This window comes from Ctenopharyngodon idella, chromosome 6, assembly GCF_019924925.1.
Source record: "Ctenopharyngodon idella isolate HZGC_01 chromosome 6, HZGC01, whole genome shotgun sequence".
NCBI classification, from domain to species: domain Eukaryota; kingdom Metazoa; phylum Chordata; class Actinopteri; order Cypriniformes; family Xenocyprididae; genus Ctenopharyngodon; species Ctenopharyngodon idella.
In genome coordinates, this window is record NC_067225.1 from 30,908,592 (window position 1) to 30,932,713 (window position 24,122).

At 35.7% G+C, this 24,122-nt stretch overlaps 2 protein-coding genes across 9 annotated transcripts in view; one reads left to right on the top strand and one right to left on the bottom strand.

Annotated features, from left to right (window-relative positions):
- The window catches only part of rbpjl (recombination signal binding protein for immunoglobulin kappa J region-like), a 20,145-nt gene extending 18,890 nt beyond the window's left edge, over positions 1-1,255 (bottom strand). Inside the window, exon 1 of the mRNA XM_051897184.1 lies at positions 1,031-1,255. Within this exon, the coding sequence (XP_051753144.1) occupies positions 1,031-1,064 (34 nt within the window). The 5' untranslated portion in view covers positions 1,065-1,255. The remainder of the gene's footprint in view (positions 1-1,030) is intronic.
- matn4 (matrilin 4) overlaps positions 1-23,354 on the top strand; it is a 25,232-nt gene extending 1,878 nt beyond the window's left edge. Inside the window, exons 2-19 of one of the 8 annotated variants that reach the window (XM_051897176.1) lie at positions 3,674-3,790; positions 4,230-4,793; positions 5,826-5,948; positions 6,038-6,160; positions 7,463-7,585; positions 7,896-8,018; positions 8,832-8,954; positions 9,410-9,532; positions 10,518-10,640; positions 11,229-11,351; positions 11,665-11,787; positions 12,742-12,864; positions 14,067-14,189; positions 15,571-15,693; positions 16,755-17,168; positions 17,965-18,117; positions 18,375-18,477; positions 22,461-23,354. In XM_051897176.1, coding sequence (XP_051753136.1) covers positions 3,718-3,790; positions 4,230-4,793; positions 5,826-5,948; positions 6,038-6,160; positions 7,463-7,585; positions 7,896-8,018; positions 8,832-8,954; positions 9,410-9,532; positions 10,518-10,640; positions 11,229-11,351; positions 11,665-11,787; positions 12,742-12,864; positions 14,067-14,189; positions 15,571-15,693; positions 16,755-17,168; positions 17,965-18,117; positions 18,375-18,477; positions 22,461-22,521 — 2,844 coding nt within the window. In that variant the 5' untranslated portion in view covers positions 3,674-3,717 and the 3' untranslated portion in view covers positions 22,522-23,354. The remainder of the gene's footprint in view (positions 1-3,673; positions 3,791-4,229; positions 4,794-5,825; positions 5,949-6,037; positions 6,161-7,462; positions 7,586-7,895; positions 8,019-8,831; positions 8,955-9,409; positions 9,533-10,517; positions 10,641-11,228; positions 11,352-11,664; positions 11,788-12,741; positions 12,865-14,066; positions 14,190-15,570; positions 15,694-16,754; positions 17,169-17,964; positions 18,118-18,374; positions 18,478-22,460) is intronic. The other 7 variants (XM_051897178.1, XM_051897177.1, XM_051897179.1 and 4 more) reach the window with 7 other exon arrangements.
- The last annotated feature ends 768 nt before the right edge of the window (positions 23,355-24,122 follow it).

Genomic DNA, 24,122 nt, shown 5'->3' on the forward strand with positions numbered 1-24,122 from the left:
GTCTGAGAGAAATGTTTACACTGCGAGGCTTTAACCCGTGGAGATCCCTTTGGGCTAGAGCTGGGATCTGAGAAGCTTAAACGGTCCTCCAAAGATATACTCAGCACACTGGAAGAAATGTGCTGTCACTCTTCTTTTTTTACTGCCTGTCAACTTTTCTCACTTCTTCGTTACTCTGACGGGAGGCACTGTCAATCTCTGGACTTTTTTTTGTCCTAAATTTTAATGCTCAAACTTGTAATGAATAGGGTCATATTTCACCCCAGAGTCAAAACATACTTTTCTTAAAGTATATAAAGCATGTTTTTGGTACTATTAAGATTAAGACATTTTTTTTAACAATTAAGAACGTTTCCCTCCACCATTTCTAATTAACATGCACATTAATAACAAATGCTATGTTATTTAAATTGTAAAGCAGTAAAAGTAGTATTTGTTGTACTGCCTTTAATTTATGCTGATATATGATTTATGCTGAGAATCAATATTTATTTATTTTAATGCTTTACAGTAATGAGAATTTGGGGATTTTTAAAAATGTTTTTATTTATTTTTAATAATAATATTATATAATATAAATAAAAAATGCCCACCATTGTTAACATACATGTTCCTCTTTTATTATTTTTATTTATTTTTAATCAGTAAATACAAATATTGCATAATAAATATTATATCATGTAAATAAAAATAATATTTTATTTATTTTTATCTTAATTGTCAGGGAAATGATGGCAAAATATAATTTATTTTTCTTAAATTTAAGCCCAACATTGTTATTATGGTTCTTTTTTATTATTTTTAATCAATAAATATTATATAATATAAATTTAAATAGAATGTATGAATTTCTTTCGCTTAAAATAATGCCCACCATTGTTAACATGCATGTTTCTCTTTTATTATATTTATTTTTGATCAATAAATAAAAGTATTACATAATAAATATTATATAATATAAATTAAAAATAAATTATTTTCTTTTGCTTAAAAGAATGCCCACCGTTATTAACATATTTCTCATACTAACCTGTTTCTCTGTCTCCTTTCCTTTGGTCCTGCATGACGTTCAGGTGTACATCAGCCGCTTTGAAATCTTCATAAAGTCCTCCACAGTGCCAGACACTCCACTGTTGTTCATGCTACCTAGTTTTATTTTATTCTCTCCTTTCGCAATGTGACGACAGTGAAACTGTCAGAGCTCTGTTGTAAGAATACTTCTCCATCTCCAATTCCAATAACTGTGTTATCAGCCTCATAGGAGTATTTGTAAATCTATATGCATGTTTGTTTTCAGAGATAGTCACCTGTGCTCAGGTGCTGAATTCTCACGCCTCCCTCCATGTGGCGGTCAAGTCAACACGGAATGAGGCGTAAAGTCCGAATAGAAATAAATGTGGGTGACATTTATTGCTGATTAAGTTGTAGGGACAAAACATGGACACCAAACCATCTGGCTTTTAAGTTACTACCAACAAGGAAACAGGAATCATAGTTAAAAAGCATAAGTGATTTTACACTTGCTAGTGATGTGGTCACATGGAATTTGCATTATTTCCAGATGCATAGCCTGAAATGATGAAATATGGGGGGTACTGTATGTGTTCATTAAATCAGCAAACCCCTTTTACAAGAACCTGCATGTTCTTCAAAGCCAGTTTAATGGAAACAATTGCAAAAAGTCAAAAAATGCAAATGGTCTGGAATAACAGCACCTCTTTATATGTCTGCTAGATGTTGTGTATAATGTAGTGTAGTTAAAGATGATATGGGCTGCCATCCAAAAGCCAGTAATGGTGCTATATTCTCTGTAAACATGAAATAACCACTTTAATCTTCTGAATTTATTGGCCGTCTGCCAATATGATGTGTGTGACCACATAGTGCTGAACTAATCAAAGCTGAGGTAAGGGCCTCCGCAGCTCATACGCACACACTCAAAGCCTAATATACACATATAGCACAGAAGGCTTCATTGTATTAGCACACAAGAGACTGAAGACTGCCGTTTACCTGGATGCCACTGAAACCGACAGTTATGTGCTGAGTCTTTATCAAGGCTTAGAGAAACCACAAACCAGCACTGGTCATAGAGGTCACTCCAAAAGAGAAATTCTCTCATTTCATGCTGAGAGCAGTAGAGTAGTATATTGGGATGCATCTGTAATATCTATATCTTTAAATTTGAAAGGGGTTAATTCACCATAAAAGAAAAATTCTGTCATTATTTACTCACCCTCATGGTATTTTTTCTTCGAGATTGTCCAAAAATGACAATAAAAGCACCATAAAGACACAGGTTTGATGGCAACGAGGCAAGTTTGAATATGTAAGAGTTACTTACGTCTGCAGTTTATATTTTTCTGGCACCATTGTTAACAAATGAGAGTGTTCACATTGGACACGTGACGCACACCACTGTTCAAATGTTTGAGGTCGGTACGATTTTAGGGTGTTTTGAAAGAAGTCTCTTCTGCTCACCAAGGCTGCATATATTTGATCAAAAATACAGAAAAACTGTAATATTGTAAAATATTATTACAATCTTAAAAACATGTTTTCTATTTGAATATATTTTAAAATGTAATTTATTCCTGTGATCAAAGCTGAATATTCAGCATCATTACTCCAGTTTTCAGTGTCACATGATCCTTCAGAAATTGTCCTAATATGCTGATTTGCTGCTCAAGAAACATTTCTGATTATTTTTAATGTTGAAATCAGTTGCACTTCTTAATATTTTTGAGGAAACAGATATATTTTTCAGGATTCTTTAGTGAATAGAAGGAAAAAGAATTACATCCATTTTATCTATTCCTTTTGTAACAGTATAAATGTCTTTACTGTCACTTTTGATCAGTTTAATGTGTCCTTGAGGAATAAAAGTATTAATTTCTTTCCAAAATAACAAAACAAAACCCTAGCTTACCCCCAAAATTTTGAACAATATATAGTGTATGGCCTTAGAATGAGATTTGAGAGCAATGGCAAAGATTATTAGCAAATACCATCTTAAATTTGTGTCTGTTCCACGCATAAAGCTTTTATTTGGCTTCAAAAGTTGCAAGAAAATTTGCAATATAGTGCACATGTCGTGAAATGAGGGTAGGTAATGAAATGAGGGTACGTAAATGAAGACAGAATTTCAATTTTTGGATTCTTTCTGTAAGCATATCATCATCAACTCTGCAAATTGTACTGCTGAAAATCCTGTTTTTAATTGAATAGATAGGAATGCAGCACAGCAGTTATCTGTCTGGCTGTTTATCTGCTGGGTTCAAAGACAGTAAAATTCATGCCAAACCATGACACACTCCACCATTATGTGCCCTTCTGATAGTGATAACCCTTATCAGGCCCTTGGAGAGGCAAATCCCTTTGTGAAAGTCAAAGTGACTGACAGCACGCTGTTTACAGCGCCAATGTCCCAGACGCTGTTATTTTCCAGCAATTACTTCACACAGCGTTTGAACTCGGAGCCTGTGGTGATGTGATCGGCCCAAAAGTCTATTAACTCTTCCATGTTAACGGCCTGTTCCGAAGTGCTGCTGTGGACCATCTGTTTGGTGTCGCCGTTTTATTGCAAGCTCAGACTGGAATGTATGGCTGCCTTTAAAGCACAGATTTCCCTTGACCTGCAGTTTTTCTGTTTCTTTCTCTTCTCCACCTACAGCCAGTGGGATTTTTACAGCGAGATTGGGCCTTTGTCGACGAAACATGACACGTGTGTTGGTGTATGTTGGTGTGCTAATAGCCATAATGGCTGCGACAGAAGCAAGACCTAAATCAGGTTGGTTAAACCGCTGTTATAACGCTAATAAATCAATCTTGACAGTAACAGCGGTAGACACTACCTCAGAGTCTGTCGATTACACTAAGAATTTAGTGATGGCACAATTGTGTTGGTGTTGGCAAACCAGATGGCTATTGTAGAGCATGTTTTTTTTATCAGCTAAATCTGTGGTTCTCAAATGTTTCAATAGCAGCCATTAATTGACCACACAAAGCATGTTTATCCTTGCTTTGATGGTAAACATTTATTCAATGTATTCTAGATCTTGTGATCTTTTATTTCTGATAAATCTGTTCAGGGTTACCTATTAACAGGTCAACCATCTTCCTAATTTGACTACCAAATGACAGATTAATTTGGACCCAAATAGAGTTTGATTAGACAACATTTAATGTCAACAACAAAAGAAAATGGAAAACGTTTTCTCATTTTACAGCTGAACCAAAGTGTAAATCTGGCCCGGTTGACCTTGTGTTCATCATCGACGGCTCCCGAAGCGTTCGCCCCCATGAGTTTGAGACTATGCGCAAGTTCATGATTGACATCATCCATGAGCTAGACATTGGCCTGGAATCTACAAGAGTTGGTGTGGTCCAATACTCCAGCCAGGTCCAGAACGTCTTCTCCCTCAAAGCCTTCAGTAAGCCAGCGCAGATGGTCAAAGCTATCAACGAGATCATTCCATTGGCACAGGGCACTATGACCGGCCTGGCAATCCGTTACGCCATGAATGTAGCCTTCTCTGCCGAGGAAGGCGCCCGTCCCAATGTTCCCCATGTCGCTGTTATCGTGACAGACGGTCGCCCTCAAGACCGCGTGGCCGAAGTGGCGGCTGCTGCGAGAGAGTCTGGGATTGAGATCTACGCCATTGGTGTCGCCAGGGCCGATATGACTTCACTGCGAGCAATGGCATCACCACCGTTTGAGGATCACGTATTCCTCGTGGAGAGCTTTGACCTTATTCACCAGTTTGGGCTTCAGTTCCAAGACAAGCTTTGTGGTAAAGAATGAATCTAGACATTTTTGTTTAACTTTTCAACTTTGCAGATTCTTTTTTTATAAGGTTTCAACCTCAAACCACAGCTCAAAGTTGCAAGTTCTCCTTGGCAATAACAAAAGATATACAGTACTATTTGAAAGTTTGGGGTTTGTAAGATTTTTAAAGCTTTCTTATGCTCACTAAGGCTGCATTTATTTGATCAAAAATGCAATTTATTCCTGTGATTAATTCCTGTGATTTAAGAACAGTCTTTTTCATTATAAATGATTTTACTGTCACTTTTGTATGGAAGCTTGTTATAAGACGCAATTGTGAGTTTAAATCTCGCAAATTCTGAGAAAGTAAGTCTGAATTGTGAGATGCAAACTCGCAATTGCAAGAAAAAAAGTCAGAATTGGGAGGTGAAAACTAATTGCGCGAAAAAAAGTCAGAATTGTGAGATAAAAAGTTGCAATTACCTTTTTTATTTTTGTATTTAGTGGCGGAAACAAGCTTCCATACTTTTGATATAATGCATCCTTGTTGAATAAAAGTAAAATTTCTTTAAAAAAGTATTACTGACCCAAACTTTTAAATAATACTGTATTCATTTAAGATAAAATAATTAATAAATGTAAGATATTATATTTAAATATAAAAGTAAATTAAAAATTAATTAATTCTTAAAATTCTTTAAAAATGTTTGAAAATGTATTTAATCTAATTAATCACAATTTTTATATTTTTATTGTTATTTTTGTCAACAAAAAACATGCAATTTTTGTGAGAGTAAAATGTACTTAATATAATAATTTTGAGTGATTGACTCATTTAAATGCCATTTTTGTCAAAAGTCAAAACAAAATAAAAACTGAACATTGGTCATAATGCTCTCATTGGTTCACATTGTTGAATATCAACAAGATTCAAATGCTTAAATCTTTTGCTGACTTTAAGCACATGAATTCTGTTGCTGTTATCTCCTGTGATTGTGAACACTATGATCTAGTTTTTCCTGCTTTCGCAGTGCTCATGTTTGCATTGGATTTGCAGTGAAGGACTTGTGTCTGGAGTCAGATCACGGCTGTGAGCACATCTGTGAGAGCTCGCCTGGTTCCTACCACTGTCTCTGTCTGCCTGGATACACGCTCAACGAGGATGGCAAGACCTGCACACGTGTGTACCCTTACAAATTACACATCATAGAAGTATGACATAATTATCATTCCACTGGTGCTCAACAGGTGTGTGTTTGCTTCTTGCAGCCATTGATCTATGTGCTGAAGGGAAGCATGATTGTGAGCAGATCTGTATTGCTTCACCTGGGTCGTTCACGTGCGACTGTGATACGGGATACATGCTCAACAACGACAAGAGAACTTGCACAAGTTAGTGATGCACGTACTTGATGATATTGCGTTTCCTACCTGCTGTGTTGATGAACAGTTTGAGAAAAAATAATTACAAATTATATTATCTGCATAACAATTTGAGTGAAGTGTGAATTGTACACAGGTATACAGAGAAGGGTTACGTTCGGAATAGCATACTACCATACTATTCATACTATTTAAGTGGCATGCATTATGTATACTGAACACAGTATGCAAATTTTGTGTATGCATGGAATATCTGGACTGCATTCAGTAAAATGTGCAGTATACAATATATACTGCACAGTATGCCACTCTAAAAAATAGCTATAAAAATCAAAAACAATTTACAGAGTAAAATACTGTTTTCCATTGAAACAGTAATATAGTGTAAAACCAATGCATTCTGGGTAATTTTATTTGTAATTTTTGAGAAAGTAACGTATAGGCTACTTTCTCAAAAATGACAAATATTACCCAGAATGCATCGTTTTTACGGTATATTACTGTTTCAATGGAAAACAGTATTTTACTGTGTAAATTTGTTTCTTTTTTTGTTTTTACAGCTATTAGTATTCCATTCTAAACATAGACGAAGGAACATCACTGTATACTCTTCTACTAAAAGTATAGTATGCTTACTTGTATACTTAAATGCAAACTTAAAGATCCCAAGAAATCACTTAATGAGTAAAATTTTCTCCTGTATATGCAAGTGTTATCAAATTAAAAAAAAAAAAAAATTAAAAAATGTGACGATACCAGCTTTTCCCCCTTGCATTTTGAGTGCTGTTGAGTGGATTCTTAAACACCTGATTGGCCATTATGTTCACACACTTAACATATATGTCTGTGATTGGCTACAATGATCAATGCTTCAAAAACATGTAAATAGATCTGTGTAAGTGCTCAATGAATGTGTTTTGACAACACTACATATTTTCCTATTGAAACCGGTGTTATTTTAGTGTTATCTAAATACTATTACAGTATTTATTCATATTTTAAATGAGCATTTAATTTATATTTATTCCAGTTTTAGTAGATTTAGTGCTTTGACTGCCAAATGAACATTTCTAATTTTGTGTTTTAAGTTTTCCATCTAATATTATATTTTATTTTAGCTATATTTTAATTAACAAAAACACGTTTTAATAGTTTTAGTTAACTATAACAACATTGATTGAAGCAGGAAGTACACTAGCCTATTAAAATGAATAGACATGGACTAAAACCCAGAAAGCTCCAATATTGATATCATGTGGTCTCTAACACCTGATTACTCAGACTTCTCTCACTGTTCTCTGCCCGTTCCAGTGATCGACTACTGCTCATTTGGGAATGATAGCTGTGAGCACGAGTGTGTGAGTGTCCTCAACGGCTTTAACTGTCGCTGTAACGAAGGATACTCACTCAACGATGACCTGAAAACCTGCACAAGTTAGTGAGAGCAACCAGGACACAAACATTTCCTCCCTGCACAAACAACACTTTTTAAAATTAGTATGCAGTATACAGTTGATGCTGTGTAGTATGCAGTATGCAGCTCATTAGTATTTCATACTGATCATACCATATTAATACGGAGCAGGTGATATAAAACAGGCAGAAATAAGAAGTTGATATTTGTTGGATGTTTGCATAGGAGCTCTAAGCTAGTACAGCCAAATGCAAATTTAAATGGGTTGCGATGAATTTTGCATGTGTTTTCCCATCACCAAAGTTTCATGCTTTTGTTTGCCTGTTTCAGTGATCAACTACTGTTCATTTGGGAATGATAGCTGTGAGCACGAGTGTGTGAGCGTGCTTCAGAGCTTTTATTGCCGCTGCCGTGAAGGATACACACTCAATGAGGATGAAACAACATGCACAAGTTAGTGAGGGCAACGGATACACACACAGTTCACATATGAAAGTCTCAAATACCCACAACAATACAAGCCTATAATTACATGCTAGACGTAGACATTATCCTAACTAACATCTTTCAAGCACATGGAACATTCTCTAATACAAAGAGAAAGTTTGCAATGTCATTACAGCTTCCGCATGGCCACATTATGCTGCTATAAAGCACTCGCTACTCATCTATCCATTTCCTGCTGTTACCAGCTGGTTTATCTATTTAGCCACTGAACAAAAACAGAGTGTTTTAGTGTTTCAGCTTCAAGTTTCACACAGAGTTTATAGTAAACGGTAAAAACATTGCCAAACAGTCTAGTGTTGCTTAGCATGAGCTTAAAAGTAGTATGGGAAACATAATTGATTAGCTTATAGCTTAGCAAGCTACAATTTTAAAGGAGTACAGTCACTTTTTGTTAGCTGCAAGCTACTAGCAAGGAGTAGCAAACTAAATTAAGGCTATTTTATCAATGTAGTAGTATTTATCTGGCACAAAACAATTTGTAAGCAATACAATATCTTAAAAAAAATATGATTTTCCATGCTAAACTGAAACTTGTAGGCAAATGTAGCTTGTTACTGGAAAAGCTTCACTGAGCTAAGTTATTAGCATCACAGACTTAAGTTTGTTTCACCCCAGAACTTCTAAAGTGACACATGCACATCGTTTTTGTAGCTTAACTATTCTGAAACAAGAAAAACACAGCTTGTATGTTACTTTGGTGTGGTTTATTTGCTCCTCCTGCTTTGCCAAAGCTTTCTAACTCTTCTCTGCCTGTTCCAGTGATCGATTACTGCTCGTTTGGGAATGATAGCTGCGAGCATGAATGTGTGAGTGTCCTCAACGGCTTTCACTGCCGTTGTAACGATGGATACTCACTCAACGAGGACATGAAGACCTGTACAAGTTAGTGAAGGCCATCGTCAGTTCATACATTCACTAATTAAAAAGGAATTCATTTTTCTTAATTGCAAAGATACTAGATTGAACACCAACAGATGTGGATCCCATAGGGTCTAATATCCTTCCTCTCACTGCTTTCTGTTCTTTCTCAAAGCACTTAAAGCTGCTGTAAGGGATTTTAGATGTTTGTCCGCAAGATTTAGCTGCTGAATTAGGCCTCACAGCCTCTCTCCAAAACCCTGTCCTCCTGTTTCCCCCCCAAAAAACAGTATATAAAAGTCCCCAATGTGAGCATGATGGCCATTGGTAGACACTTGAGAAACAATTAGAAGGAAACTTAACTTAAAGCATCTAAATGCTGTAAAGCAAAAGTTATATATGAGATTAATTGGAAAATTGACCATATTCTGCACAGAATGTCATATACTTGAATTCTAATCCATCTAATCCTTATTTAGTGATCGATTACTGCTCATTTGGGAATGATAGCTGCGAGCACGAGTGTGTGAGTGTCCTTAAAGGCTTTCACTGCCACTGTAATGATGGATACTCACTCAACGATGACAAGAAGACCTGCACAAGTTAGTGAAGGCAGAACATTATTCTGCTCAAATTCAATTTGTACATTCCTTAAAAATCAATTTCTGTGCCATATTCTCAATTGTTTACCATCAATATTTGGGCCATCGGTTGATTAGCTTGAAAGAGCTTTTCAAACAAGTGGAGTGTTTCCAGTTTGAACACTTTCAAGGTACATTCAAGTCATATTGGAAAGATTGCATTTATGAGTTGAACGCACAAGAACTTCACCACAAAGTAATATACGAGTCAGGAAACTGGATTTTCTTTAAGCCCTGAGATTCCAAGTTAGGGGCATGTCAGTGAGAAAACATATCGGACGCATTGGATGCAGCGTCTGTATTACTGGTAAATTTGTTAACATTATTTAATTATTTTTTTGTTTACAATAAAATCTAAGTTGCATGGACAAAATGATAGTATTGTACAATTATGGAAGAATATAAAGTGATTAAATGTACACGCCATTCATAAATTGAATAAAAACTTAAAGCAAAAACACACAATGCACATTTTGTATATTTAGAGTTAAAATATCTTGTTGAATTTTATGCAGAAAAGGTGCATTGCCATTTTGCTCTGACCAAAGGTATTTGAACACACCTGATGCTGTAATTACAACTTCCCAACTCATAAATGCAAACTTCCCAGGAGGACTTGAATGCACTAACTCTTCAAACAGAGATGTTCTTTAGATTTTGCTTGTAAAGTATCCTTTACTTTTTCTATGTTAGTTGAGATCTAAAAGTCTCTTATCTTGTTTAATGCACCATTTTGTAGTGGGCTTTCTAATAAGATTCCCAGCAAAACAAAGGCAAGTCATATTCATGGTAGACGATTGAGAAAAATTGTGAAGAATTTTGAATAAACTTTCCTTTAAAATACCCAAATGCTGAAAAAATGTTAATTAGGGATTAATGAAATATTTACAATATTCTGCACATCATGTAATGTCCTTGAATTCTAATTCATCTAATCCATATTTAGTGATCGACTATTGCTCATTTGGGAATGATAGCTGCGAGCACGAGTGTGTGAGTGTCCTCAAAGGCTTTCACTGCATTTGTAACGAAGGATACTCGCTCAACGATGACAAGAAGACCTGCACAAGTTAGTGAAGGCTCACAATCAATTTATACATTCACTCATTTTATTTCCTCGCTTTTTTCTCAGTGGTTTAGCATCAATATTTGGGCCATCCATTGCTACATTTGTAATAGCTTTTCAAAATAGAGTGTTTCCAATGTTCAGGCAAGGGTTTCCAAATTGATCTCCAACAGACTTGGTCACAAAAAGAACTGTGGTTTTATCTGTGATGGTCCAAGATTTAAAAAACTGCAGAAATTTCTGAACTACAATGTTTATATAAAAGAGAAATGTGGTAACACTTTAGTATGGGGAACAATTCTCACTTTTAACTAGTTGTTTATTAGCTTGCATATTGGCTGTTTAGTACTTATAAAGCACAAATGAATGCCTTATTCTGCATGACCATATTCTACATCCCTTAACCCTACCCCATACCTAAACTTAAATGCTACAACAACTACCGTACTAACTATTAATGAGCAGTAAATTAAGAGTTTATTAAGGCAAAGGACATAGTTAATGATGAATATGTGTTCCCCATACCAGAGTGTTACCAGAAATGTTTATCCTGTTTGGTCATGTCCTTAAATCCATCTAATCCATATTTAGTGATCAATTACTGCTCATTTGGGAATGATAGCTGCGAGCACGAGTGTGTGAGTGTCCTTAAAGGCTTTAACTGCATTTGTAACGATGGATATTCACTCAACGATGACAAGAAGACCTGCACAAGTTAGTGAAGGCCACATGATCAAAATCCACACACATACACCTTCATATGCCCACAGATTATCCATAACCCCAGTTTGATACTTAAGTACAAAACCAAAATATTTCATATCCTTTATGAATCCAGTAAGTCCATGCTTTAATCCAAATCCATAAACCAAGCAAATCTCAGTAGAAAAATAAATGTAATAACATTTTTACAAGTTTCCTTTCTATGCTTCTTCCTCTTACAAAACATTTTGCTCTTTGCCAACTACTTTGGCTGCTCGTTTTACTTCAGATTTTGAGCTTCTCTGCTTCTTTCTGCCTGTTCCAGTGATCGACTACTGCTCATTTGGAAATGATAGCTGCGAGCACGAGTGTGTGAGTGTGCTCAAAGGCTTTCACTGCCACTGTAATGATGGATACTCACTCAACGATGACCTGAAAACCTGCTCAAGTTAGTGAGGGCAACATATCATACAAATATACTATTATGCACACCTTTGTTAGCTTTTTTTGGAAGTCCATTTCCGCTTCAGAAACGGGTAATGGCAAGTTCAAAATAAGAAGTAAAATGAGATATACACTATTCAAAACTCTGGGGTCAAGTAAGATTTTTTTGAAAGACATTAGCACTTTTATTCGGTAAATGTAAATATGTATTCAATTGATCGAATATGACGGCAATTGTTACAAAAAATAATGAATCACTGTTTCCACAAAAATATTAAGCAGCATATTAAGTGATAATAATAAGAAATGTTTCTTGAGCATATTAGAATATGTGACACTGAAGACTGGAGTAATGATGCTGAAAATTCAGCTTTGTCACCACAGGAATAAATTACATTTTAAAATGTATTCAAATAGAAAACAGTTATTTTAAATTGTAATATTATTTCACAATATTCCTGTTTTTACTGTATTTTGTATCAAATAAATGCAACCTTGGTGAGCATAAAAGACTTCTTTCAAAAACATTCAAAAAATTTACCATCCCCAAACTTTTGAACAGAAGTGTAAATCTGAAATAATTGGAAGATAAATTTGGAGAGACAAAGTTGCAATTGTGAAAAGTAAAGTCTCAAAGTTATTATCATTTATGATTTTTATTTTTTATTTTATGAGGTGGCAATTGGCTTCCACAGGTTTTGCTGGTAAAAAAGTAAACAGTACCAAAAAGGAACTAACAGCAGGGACAAAACATGCAAAAAAATTATTTCGAACATTAAAAATGAGTTCCAACATTATGAGCTCTAGCTGTTAAAAGTCTTCTTAAGCATTTAACAACATAAAGACAGTAACTTATGGATGCTTGTCTGTGCATACTTTTGAGACACAACTTGTGTGTTGCTTGCACTGTTTTCTGCTGTTGTAAAGTGTGTTTCTTGCCATCCTCTTCCTGTTTCAGTGATTGACTACTGCTCATTTGGGAATGATAGCTGTGAGCATGAGTGTGTGAGTGTCCTCAAAGGCTTTAACTGCCGTTGTAAGGACGGATACACTCTCAATGATGACAAGAAGACCTGCACAAGTCAGTGAGAATAACCGGTCCACACGATCACTGTTCCAGATCTATGCACACAAAACTAACACAGTGCTGATCATGCATGCTTGCTCTGTTTGACTTGGCAACAGGCTTCTGATTGATCTTGCATGTCTTGTTTTCTGGTCACAACAGGGGGTGCTGTTCTCAGAATCATTCAAATGTAATATTTAATACCTTTTTGAAGCAGTTGGCCTTTGATGGCAGTTGATTTTGCATGACAGATTTTAAAGGGTTAGTTCACACAAAAATGAAAATTCTGTCATTAATTACTCACCCACATGTCGTTCCACACCCGTAAGACCTTCGTTCATCTTCAGAACACAAATCAAGATATTTTTGATAAAATCCGATGGCTCAGTGAGGCCTCCATTGACAGCAAGTTAATTTACACTTTCAATGCCCAGAAAGCTACTAAAGACATATTTAAAACAGTTCATGTGACCACAGTGGTTCAACCTTAATGTTACGTAGTGACGAGAATACTTTTTGGGCACCAAAAAAACAAAATAACGGCTTTTCAACAATATTTAGTGATTGGCGATTTCAAAACACTGTTTCATGAAGCTTCGAAGCTTTACAACTCTTTTGTTTCGAATCAGTTGTTTGGATCACGTATCAAACTGTCAAAGTCACATGAACTATTGAAATTTTGAAACACTTATGACGTAACGAAGCCTCGTTTACTGAAATCACGTGACTTTGGCACTCCGAATCACTGATTCGAAACAAAAGATTCGTGAAGCTTTGAAGCAGTACTTTGAAAACACTAGATATTGTTGAAAAGTCATTATTTTGTTTTTTTGGCGCACAAAAAGTATTCTTGTCGCTTTATAACATTAAGGTTGAACTACTGTAGTCACATGAACTGTTTTAAATTTGTCTTTAGTAGCTTTCTGGGCATTTGAAAGTGTTAATTATCTTGCTGTCAATGGAGGCCTCACTGAGCCATCGGATTTTATCAAAAATATCTTCATTTGTGTTCTGAAGATGAACGAAGGTCTTACGGGTGTGGAACGACATGAGTAATAAATGACAGAATTTTCATTTTTGGGTGAACCCTTTAAAGAGATATTCTCTACCCTTATCCATTTAAGTATACATCTTTCATTCACAGTCATCTCTATTCTAGTGGATATTTTGCACTGTTTGCTCACTAAAACACTATTTCCTTTGTTTTTGTCTCTTAGTGATTGATTACTGTTCATTTGGGAATCACAGTTGTGATCATCACTGTGTTAGTGTGCTCAATGGCTTCTACTGTCGCTGCAATGAAGGATACACTCTTCAGGAGAATGGAAAGACCTGCCAGTGTATGTATCAAGAACTGCACAGATTCTGTTATATTGACTGCATTAAAGTGGATTAAAGGGCTCCCATTATGCTTTTTTACATGTTCAGCTTTCATTAGTGTGTAATGTTGCTGTTTGAGCATGAAAAAGGTCTGTAAAGTTACAAAGCACAAAGTCACTCCAATGGAAGTTATTCTTTATATCAGTGCACACTGTTTCTGAACTCACTGAAACGCCTTCATTGTAGTCTTGAGTTTTCTTCCAGGAGCGAACACTTCACAATATTCCTTATTTAAATAATTTGTGCGCAAGGCAAATGCAAAAAAAATGGGTGTGCCCTGGTTGAGATGGGTTAGTTAGCTGACCAATCAGAGCGAATTGCGTGTTAGTTGTGAAGTTTGTTGAAACTTGTGGTAATTTTAAGAGGCGTGACATTTCCTAAACACACTTGAAATGGTTAACCAATCATAACACATTGGTCCAGCCGACCAGTCAGAGCACTCTGCCATTTTGGAAGGAGGGGCTTCATAGAGACAGAAAATAAACAGAATGTTACTGACAGACTGGGAAGAGAGGTGATGCAAAAATGTAATGTGCAGAATCAACGGTTTTTCCAAAACAATTGCAAAAAATAGTAGTTCTAATAGTGCAAAACACAGTGGTAGGATTAGCTTAGTACATATTAATGTATATTTTTTTATTGGTTACAACAACAGCATGCTTTTCAAGAGCAAAACATTTACTTTTCTAGCTGTCATTCAAGCTTTTTTGGCTTTCACAACATTTAAGATAAGATATGATTTATTGACCTTCCAAGTTGATCATCAGATTAATCCACCTAATAAATATATTCTGTTCCCAAACTGTGCTCAAATTGCTCAACACTGAATGGTTACCTTTAAAACTGTTTAAAATCAGCTGGCACGGAAGTGAAGCGCCCCCTCTTTAAGCCTGATGGCCTTCCCAGACAGCTGGAAAGGCCAAAAATATCAAGTGTGTCGTTTATCACTTTTTAAGTTTACCTAAAGGCTCTGGACGTTTGCTTTAATGGGTCCAGTCATCTCTTCACCAGATTTCCTCTCCGTCTGCTACCAATGTATAGTAGAAATGAAGTTTCGTCCATATTTATATTGTTTTTCTTGCAATTTTTCATGCATTTCTTAAACTATGCATTTACTCTTCAGTGTCACATGATCCTTTAGAAATCATTCTAATATGCTGATTTGCTGCTCAAGATTCATTTCATATTATTGTTAAAATAGTTGTGTTGCTTAATATTGTCTTTACTGTCACTGTTACATCAATTTAATGCATCCTTGCTGAAGAAAAGTATTAATTTCGTACTGACACAATTATTTCAATGTGGTTTATGACATGCTCTTCATGTTTATGTCTTCTGCAGCGGATAACTTGTGCAACACAGTCGAACATGGTTGTGAACACCAGTGTGTGAGCACTCCGGGATCATACCACTGTATATGTCCTGAGGGCCATGTGCTTCAGGACGACGGCAAGACCTGCGGAAGTAATGCACGCTTTCATTCAGACAACCACTATTACAGATGAGAGTGTCCTAAACTTTAGTTTAAAAGGGGAAATGCCTAAAGCTAAATTCCTAAAGCTGGAAAAGTTTCTATTTGTAATGTATAGTTTGGTGTCTGCATGAACTCCATGCTTTCTATTGTTAAAGGTGAAGTGTGTAATTTTTTTTTGTGTGTTAAAATACTTTTTGCGAGTTATAAAGTCAGACTTGCAAGTTATAAAGTCAGACTTGCAAGTTATAAAGTCAGAATTGTGAGTTATAAAGTTCGAATTGCAAGTTATAAAGTCAGAATTGCGAATTATAAAGTCAGAATTGCGAGTTTTAAAGTCTGAATTACGTGATATAAACTCGCAATCACGAGAAAAAGTCAATTCTGACTTTTTTTCTCAGAATTGTGAGATATGAACTCACAATTGCGTGTTATTGTCCAATTGTGAGGGGAAAAAAAGACTGACGTTTTTTTCTCAGAATTGCAGGCAGTTACAATTGCATGTTATAAAGTCAGAATTGCACGATATAAACTCACAATTCAGAGAAAAAAGTCAGAATTGCTTTATATCTCACAATTCTGACTTTATATCACGTAATTCTGACTTTATAACTCGCAATTCTGACTTTATAACTCACAATTCTGACTTTATAACTCTCAATTCTGACTTTATAACTCTCAATTCTGACTTTATATCTCGCAATTCTGACTTTATAACTCGCAATTCTGACTTTATATCACGCAATTCTGACTATAACTTGCAACTGAGAGTTTAAATCTCTCAATTGCTAGAAAAAAAGTCAGAATTGTGAGATAAAAAGTCACAATTACCTTTTTTATTTTTTTATTTAGTGGCGGAAACAAGCTTCCATAGGGAAGCACCTGGTAGAATATGAAAAAACATCTTTTGGAGTTCTGTTTTGTGGCACAACAATGAGACACTTTTAGACACCTTTATAAATCTAAAAAAAGTCCCACTTTCTTTTCTAAGCATTAAAAATATTTGTCACAGTCCAGAAATGCATGTTTGTTCATTTCTCTTGCCCTCTCCAAGCCTGTCGATCCTCCAACATTGACCTGGTCCTCCTCATCGATGGTTCCAAGAGTGTGCGGCCACAGAATTTCGAGCTTGTCAAGCAGTTTGTCAACCAGGTGGTGGATCAGTTGGACGTCTCCCCTAAAGGAACACGCGTGGGTCTCGTCCAGTATTCAAGCCGAGTGCGGACAGAGTTCCCGCTCAGCATGTATCAGACAAAAGAAGAGATCAAAAAGGCTGTGATGAATGTGGCATACATGGAGAAGGGAACCATGACAGGCTTGGCTCTCAAGCACATGGTGGAGAACAGCTTCACCGAGGCTGATGGAGCCCGTCCTGCTGAGAAGAACATCCCACGGGTCGGCCTGGTCTTTACGGATGGGCGTTCACAGGATGATATTCAAGAGTGGGCTAAGAAGGCCAAGGAAGCAGGTATTATTTTTTAGGGGCCAAAAATTAAAGCGTTACAGAAGTGATACAAACACTTTAGAAAATTTTTACACAGATTGTAGTGTAAGAAAATAACTTTTATAATAAAAATATTAGTAAAAAAATAATATATATCAAAATTGAAAAAAAAAAAAAAAAAATATTCTAGTCTAGTCTACCATTTCTTTTTCTTTTTTTTTTGTAAATATTGTATTCATTTATATATTTTAAAATATTTTAAATTATTTATTTATTTATAGAATAGATTAAAACAAATTAGATAAATCATTTTTTTTGTCCCAAATTCTCCAAAAATTTAAAAATATATAAAAAATATTATTCTTTACCAATAAATAAATCAAATTTAGTTTAGTGTAGTTTTTTAACATTTGTTTTTCCAAACATAAAACATAAATATATTTATATATTTTTTTAATATTTTAGATTATTTATTTCTAGGACAGATTGAAAGAAATTAAATAAATTATTTTTTTATGTAATCAGATGTCCAAAATTGTCAAAAAATTGCAGACCTACTATGAAATTAATAAAGATATAAAACATAAAATGTTTGACCTCCTGAGGTTGAAAGTTATATTTTCCAAAGGCATGCTTCTAAAGCATCTCCTCACTGACCATTTTATTGAGAAAAAAAAAAAAAAAATAATAATATATATATATATATATATATATATATATATATATATATACATACCTTTTTCTTTTCTTTTTTACCTATTTTACTCATTTCATGAAAGTTTTGTCCTTTGGAACTTTCGATGTGTCTTGTGTGTTTCAGGTATCACCATGTATGCTGTTGGTGTGGGTAAAGCCGTGGAGGATGAGCTGAGAGAGATTGCCTCTGACCCTGTGGAAAAGCACTTCTTCTACACCGCCGACTTCACTGCCATCAGCCAGATCGCTGAGAACCTCAAACTCAACGTCTGCGCAGGTGTGTCTGAAAGACTGAGTAAATAAACACACACTTGGATACCAGACACAAATGCATCTGTATTAGATAGCACACACAATTACACAGTATGTTGTTCTTTAGCACCATCTAGAGCCTGATATAAACACACACATGCATTGCTTAAGAAGGTGCCAATGAGTATCCTATATAGTTCATTCATTATAAAAACATTTCCCTCACATTTGCAATTTATTATGACGATTGGTTATTTCATTCTCACTGATCACATTTTTCAGCTGAGAGTCAAGGAGAGATCGAGGTTAAGGACCCCTGCGCTTGTGAAAGTCTTGTGGAGTTCCAACAGGTTACGATGTCCACCCTAGACCAGCTCAACCAGAAACATATCCTTTATATAGTCCCTACGGGTCCTTTAAACAATATGCTTTCTTTTCAGCACATATAGCTCATTAGTGCTGTTTATTAAGGTGAGCATCATTTTTACTATTTTGAAAAATCACTAACCTTAAGTATTAAACATTGTAATGTAATTTATCCTGCATCATTTATGCTTTGGACAGTTTTTTTTTTTTTTTAAAGATTCATTTTTGGGATGTTTGCCTTTATTGAGATAGGACAGTATAGATAATTGACAGGAAGTGAAGTGGGAGAGGGAGGGGGACGAGAAAGGTCGCCCTTGGATTGCTCGAAACACTGACCATGAAGCTACTGGGTGAAAAAATCCCACAGACTTACATTGAAGAAAGGGCCTGAGCCATACCTAGAGACCAGAATATCATGGAGTGGGCTCTTTTGACTTGGACCACTAAACAACTGCCTAGAAACAAACATCAGTTCCCTAGCAACCATCCTTCTGCATAGCAACACCCTGACAATGACCCACAATACCCTAGCATTGTCGTGGCAACTTTTGCACTGACAAGTGGCACTTTAAATTTCTACAAAAATTGTAACAATTTAGTACTTTTGTTATACTGCATTTATTAAATGCTGTACGTTCATTCAACATAACTATATTTTTATTGTACATTTACATTTTTGCCATTTCAGTTGGCACATACTGTTCAAAAGTTTGGGATCAGTAAGAAAGAAATGAATACTTTTATTCAGCAAAGACTTATCAAGCAGCTCAACTGTTTTCATCATTGATAATTAAAAATATTTCTTGAGCAGCAAATCAGCATATTAGAATGATTTCTGAAGGATCATGTGACACTGAAGACTGGAGTAATGATGCTGAAAATTCAGCTTTGATCACAGGAATAAATTACATTTTACAATATATTCAAATAGAAAACAGCTATTTTAAATTGTAATAATATTTCACTAATATTTTACTGTATTTTAGATCAAATAAATGCAGCCTTGGTGAGCATAAAGGAATCTCTTTTTTAAAAAACATTTAATAATCTTGCAGACCCCAAACTTTTGAATGGTAGTGTATAACTAGTGGATTTATACATTATTACAACAAGCTGAAGGGTTTAACAGAAGCCCTTCTGTACGGAGCGAGCCTATATTGTGTCTGTTGGTCTGATCTGTTCCAGACTGGCCCCTCTGCTTTGGCTCCTGACATAAACCTCTGTGACCACATGCTTCAATGGCTCTTTGTTTCAGATCTCTCTCTGAGCATCATTCATCAAAGCTCAAAAGAGCCCTTGTGCCATGTCTGAGGCCAGAAACAGATGTTTCTGAACTAATAGATGCGGATACACGTCTCCGCTGGATCCGTTTAACTAGAATTTGATGAGATTACAAAGGAAGGGTGATGCTTCATGGCTCTCATCACAGTTAAACTACAGATCTTGCTGATAGAAGTCCTTCACAGTTGGATGTAGTGGTTAGCATGCTTGCTTTGATACTTTGAGCTCTGTTGCTCAGTGATGCAGTTCCCACAAATGTTATTCCCACATCTTCCCATTGTCTGTGTTCCATTCTTCCATTGTCTATTGCATATATAAATAAAAGTGGCAGAGAGGCCAAAAGGTCATTTAATTTTTGGTGTAAATAAATATGTAAATTGTTTATTACTGGTGCATGTTACAGCAAACATCACTATTACTATAGACTTTGTGCACTAGAGAAATAAGCGCGCAGCCATCTTTAGAATTTTGTCTTTGAACTTCCATTTTTGCCGTAGCTCTGTATATTTCTATGGCATCGCTGACGAAGAGTTATTAGCTGGTGAAGTGGATTTACTTATCGTAGATTTAAAAAAAAGTTATCATGCTCATTAATGTTTGAAGCGGATGTCATAACAAATGTCAGTAAACTGAGAGATTTTAAAACGAGCAGTTCATTCATAAATCCGTAAGATCTTAACTTCATGCTGTGGAAAAACAAAACGGAACACAACGAGCGCAGTGCCGAAAAGGGGCGGGGCTACATAAGCTCTATAGCAGGGGTGGCTAACCCTGGTCCTGGAGAGCCTCAGTCCTGCAGTTTCGCTCCAACCCTGATTAAAAACTCACCTGCCTATAGCTTTCTAGCAACCTTTCAAACCTTGATTAGCTTGTTCAGGTGTGTTTGATTAGGGTTGGAACTGAACTCCGCAGGACTGTGGCTCTCCAGGACCAGGGTTAGCCACATAGACTATAAAAAAAGATGGACGACGCGACGGCTTCTTTCCATTGTAATGAACTGAATGTAAAACGTACGACAATGGCCGTTGACATGTTACGCAAAAACGTCAGTTTGGAGCCTGGGCATGCGCAGAAGTAAGTGTCAGTGGAGCCAGGAGGCTGACGTTAGGTGTGTTATCTTAACTAATAACATTTATTAATTAGCTTATAAAGCCCACATTTAACGTTACCAAAAAAAAGTTCAGTGTGTGATCCGTCAGATCCTGTAGGTCGGTTAGTACAGTTTACTGCTGAACAACTCATTTTGTCAGTGTGAAATAACACAGAAATCGAAAATTAATAGTTAGTTATATATCTTCAATCTCCCCTCGAAGCTCCGACAGTCCTCAGAGAAGCTGTCAGTCACAACTGTCAATCATGATGACACGCCCCGTTTCTATACCATCAAATTGCTAGCTAAAATCAAACTTATCATAAAAACTAACAATTAAATATATATCAGTGTGATAACAACTACCTTAAATGACCAAAACCATCTTTCGGAAAATTTTATTTGAAGCGTAATTTATTTTTTTGTTTTGACTCATTCCCGTTCGTTTGAATGGAAAGGGCGAGATTTATGACCTGTACTGCATCCAGCCACCAGGGGGCAATCAAAGAGCCCGCAGCTTCGCTTTTCAGGATGTATGAGGCACACCCGGTTAGCCACCCCAATCTATAGAGTGCAACAGAACCCGCCCACTTTTTCAGTGGCATTGCTTCCAGAACCTTTATTAATTTCTCCCATAGGCATTCAAAAAAGACTTTGTCAAAGCATTATAGGACATGAACCAAGCCAATCAGCTATGAGGTGAATCATAACATTACAAACTTTAATTTTAAGCAGAAAGGTATTTGAAAATCAGACAAAAATACAAAGATGCAAAACTGTGTACTTAATGGCTTTAGTGAGCCTTGCTTCATGGGAGTAGGCGGAGCTAAAGAGCACTTTTGGCGTGTTTTGCTTCTTGCGACTGATTGGTGAAATTTTCTGTACAGCATCATGGGTAATGTAGTTTTTTTGCCACAGATTCCACTGCATGATGGAAATACTGTACCATTGATTAACAACCTCATAGCTCAGAGTAAGACTGTCTTTAAAAGTTTATAAGTTATTGTTAAAAATCAGTTTTCCTATGGAGACAATGAATGGTGTTTTTACTTCCAGAATCCGACTGTTAGTTTGTGTTAACCACAGACCTTATTGCAGGCATTTAACCAAAAACCCATAAAAAAAACCCCCACTGAATTCGAGACGATGGAATCAAATGCAACTCTACCTTGTTTCTGGGTTTAGGCCTACAAAAATATGCAGCACTCTGTTGTGGGTTAGTGATTTAACTGTACATGTTAAACATTGGCGTGTATTTTGTCCTGCACTATTTGTGATCATTTTAAAGGGGACATATAATGCCCCTTTCACAAGATGTAATATAAGTCTCTGTTGTCCCCAGAATGTGTCTGTGAAGTTTCAGCTCAAAATACCCCACAGATCATTTATTATAGCTCGTCAAATTTGCCCCTATTTAGGTGTGAGCAAAAACATGCCATTTTAGTGTGTGTCCCTTTAAATGCAAATTAGCTTTTGCACAGTTTTGCACATCTTCTTCAGAAAATGTAAAAATCTAGTTTGAATATATTTAATGCCTACAACAGCTGAAAATGCGGAAAAGTAAGATGCTAAGTTAGCATCTTACTCATTATATGATCATTTATTACAGTATATTTCCTTAACTGTATGTCACTGTCAGCTATGACCAAGCGATTGGAAGTTCTGGAGAACCAGTTGCTCACAAGAAAATGAAAGAGCACGTCACACAACAGCATGGAGGAGGAAGCGGCCCGCTGGGTGTGAAGGGTCCCACAGTCAAAAGATCTACAGGTGTAGATGTCTGAGACATGAGGCCAAATAGTGGACATGGCTAATATTGTTCCCTATTTATACATGATCTGTATGGTTTATAGAGAGGTATGTATTTATGACAAATTGGATATTAGCATTTATACACTAAAAAGGGAAATGAAGTGTTTGGTACCACTCTGAAATATTGTCATAATTATCATGTTTGTCTGTTTTTTTTTTTTTTTTTTTTGTTGTTTTTTTGTTTTTTGGCACCAAATTTGTATGGCTCTATAAAGTCTTACATTTATGCACAAAAATATTACAAAAAAACAATTAGTTACAGTTGACACTCTTAGAATCATTAGTTTACAGACTAATGCTGATATCAAGAGAGAGAGACAGCCAAATGATGCACTCACTTCATATTACTAAAGCTGTTTCCTCTGAGCGTTGTGCCTGAATATTTGAAATAGTCAGAGGAACATGTCAGATATTTGTTGGACTGCAAACAGATTTTTTGACTCAAGAATGGCCTGAATGGTTTGTTAACACTAAAAAGAGATTTGTGTAAACAGGGTAGTGTGTACAAGTGCCCCTTAAGATTGCAGTTTTTTATTATTGTTATTATTGAAATGTAATTTACACATACAGAATCCAGTTAAGATACCTCAGAGTACTCTGGCCTCAGGTTTTTATGTTTTCTAGACATTTGCAAAAAAAGCCCCATTATAAGGCTCTTATATGTGAATTCTTGTATGTTTGGATATTTCCTAATAACACTCTTTTTAAAAACTTTTAAAGTGTGTCTGTCTTCTTTCACAATGTGAAATAAGCATGTTTTCAGACTGCTGTCATTATGAAATTGATGTTGTGTGTAGTGTGTGAAGGTGCAAAGATGTTTCAAGAAATGTTCAGTCTGCTAAACCCTGATAACAGGGTACGTTCTGGAAATGTTCTCTCAAAGTTATGAACAAACATTCTTCCAGTAGCGTTAATAGAACGTTTGTTTAAAGTAATCTGACCTTATCCCTCTGGTTTTGCTTCAATGCAACACCAGAGGGATTTTATGGTACTAAATTACATTTATGAAATAGTTGTGATCCATTTATTACCTGTTAACCACTTTTTGAGCATAGACTTGAAAATGAAATTTTCAACCTAAACTGTTGTAAATCTTGAAGGCTTTGGAGCACAGACTTAAGTTTGATCTCTTTTTAAAGAAGACATTTGTCAGATTAAGTGAAAAAAAGTTATTGAAGTTTAGGTTTATTATTATGAAAAATGCACAAAAATACTGCTTTAAATATATATTTCATATTTGATATGAAATATATATTTTCCAAAACACGTTTTACTCTGCAGGACCTGGAGGATTTTTCTGAAGAACGCCGGGCAATTTAACTGCTCAGGACAAACAAGGAACTCATGAACAACCATCACAAAACAAAAAAAACAGTCGTAGATCATCCAGGTAACCACACACAGTATTCAGAATCAATGGTTCACAAACTTTTGAACGGGGTCATTTTAATAAATTCAGCTATTTTTTGTCTTGTGGACTA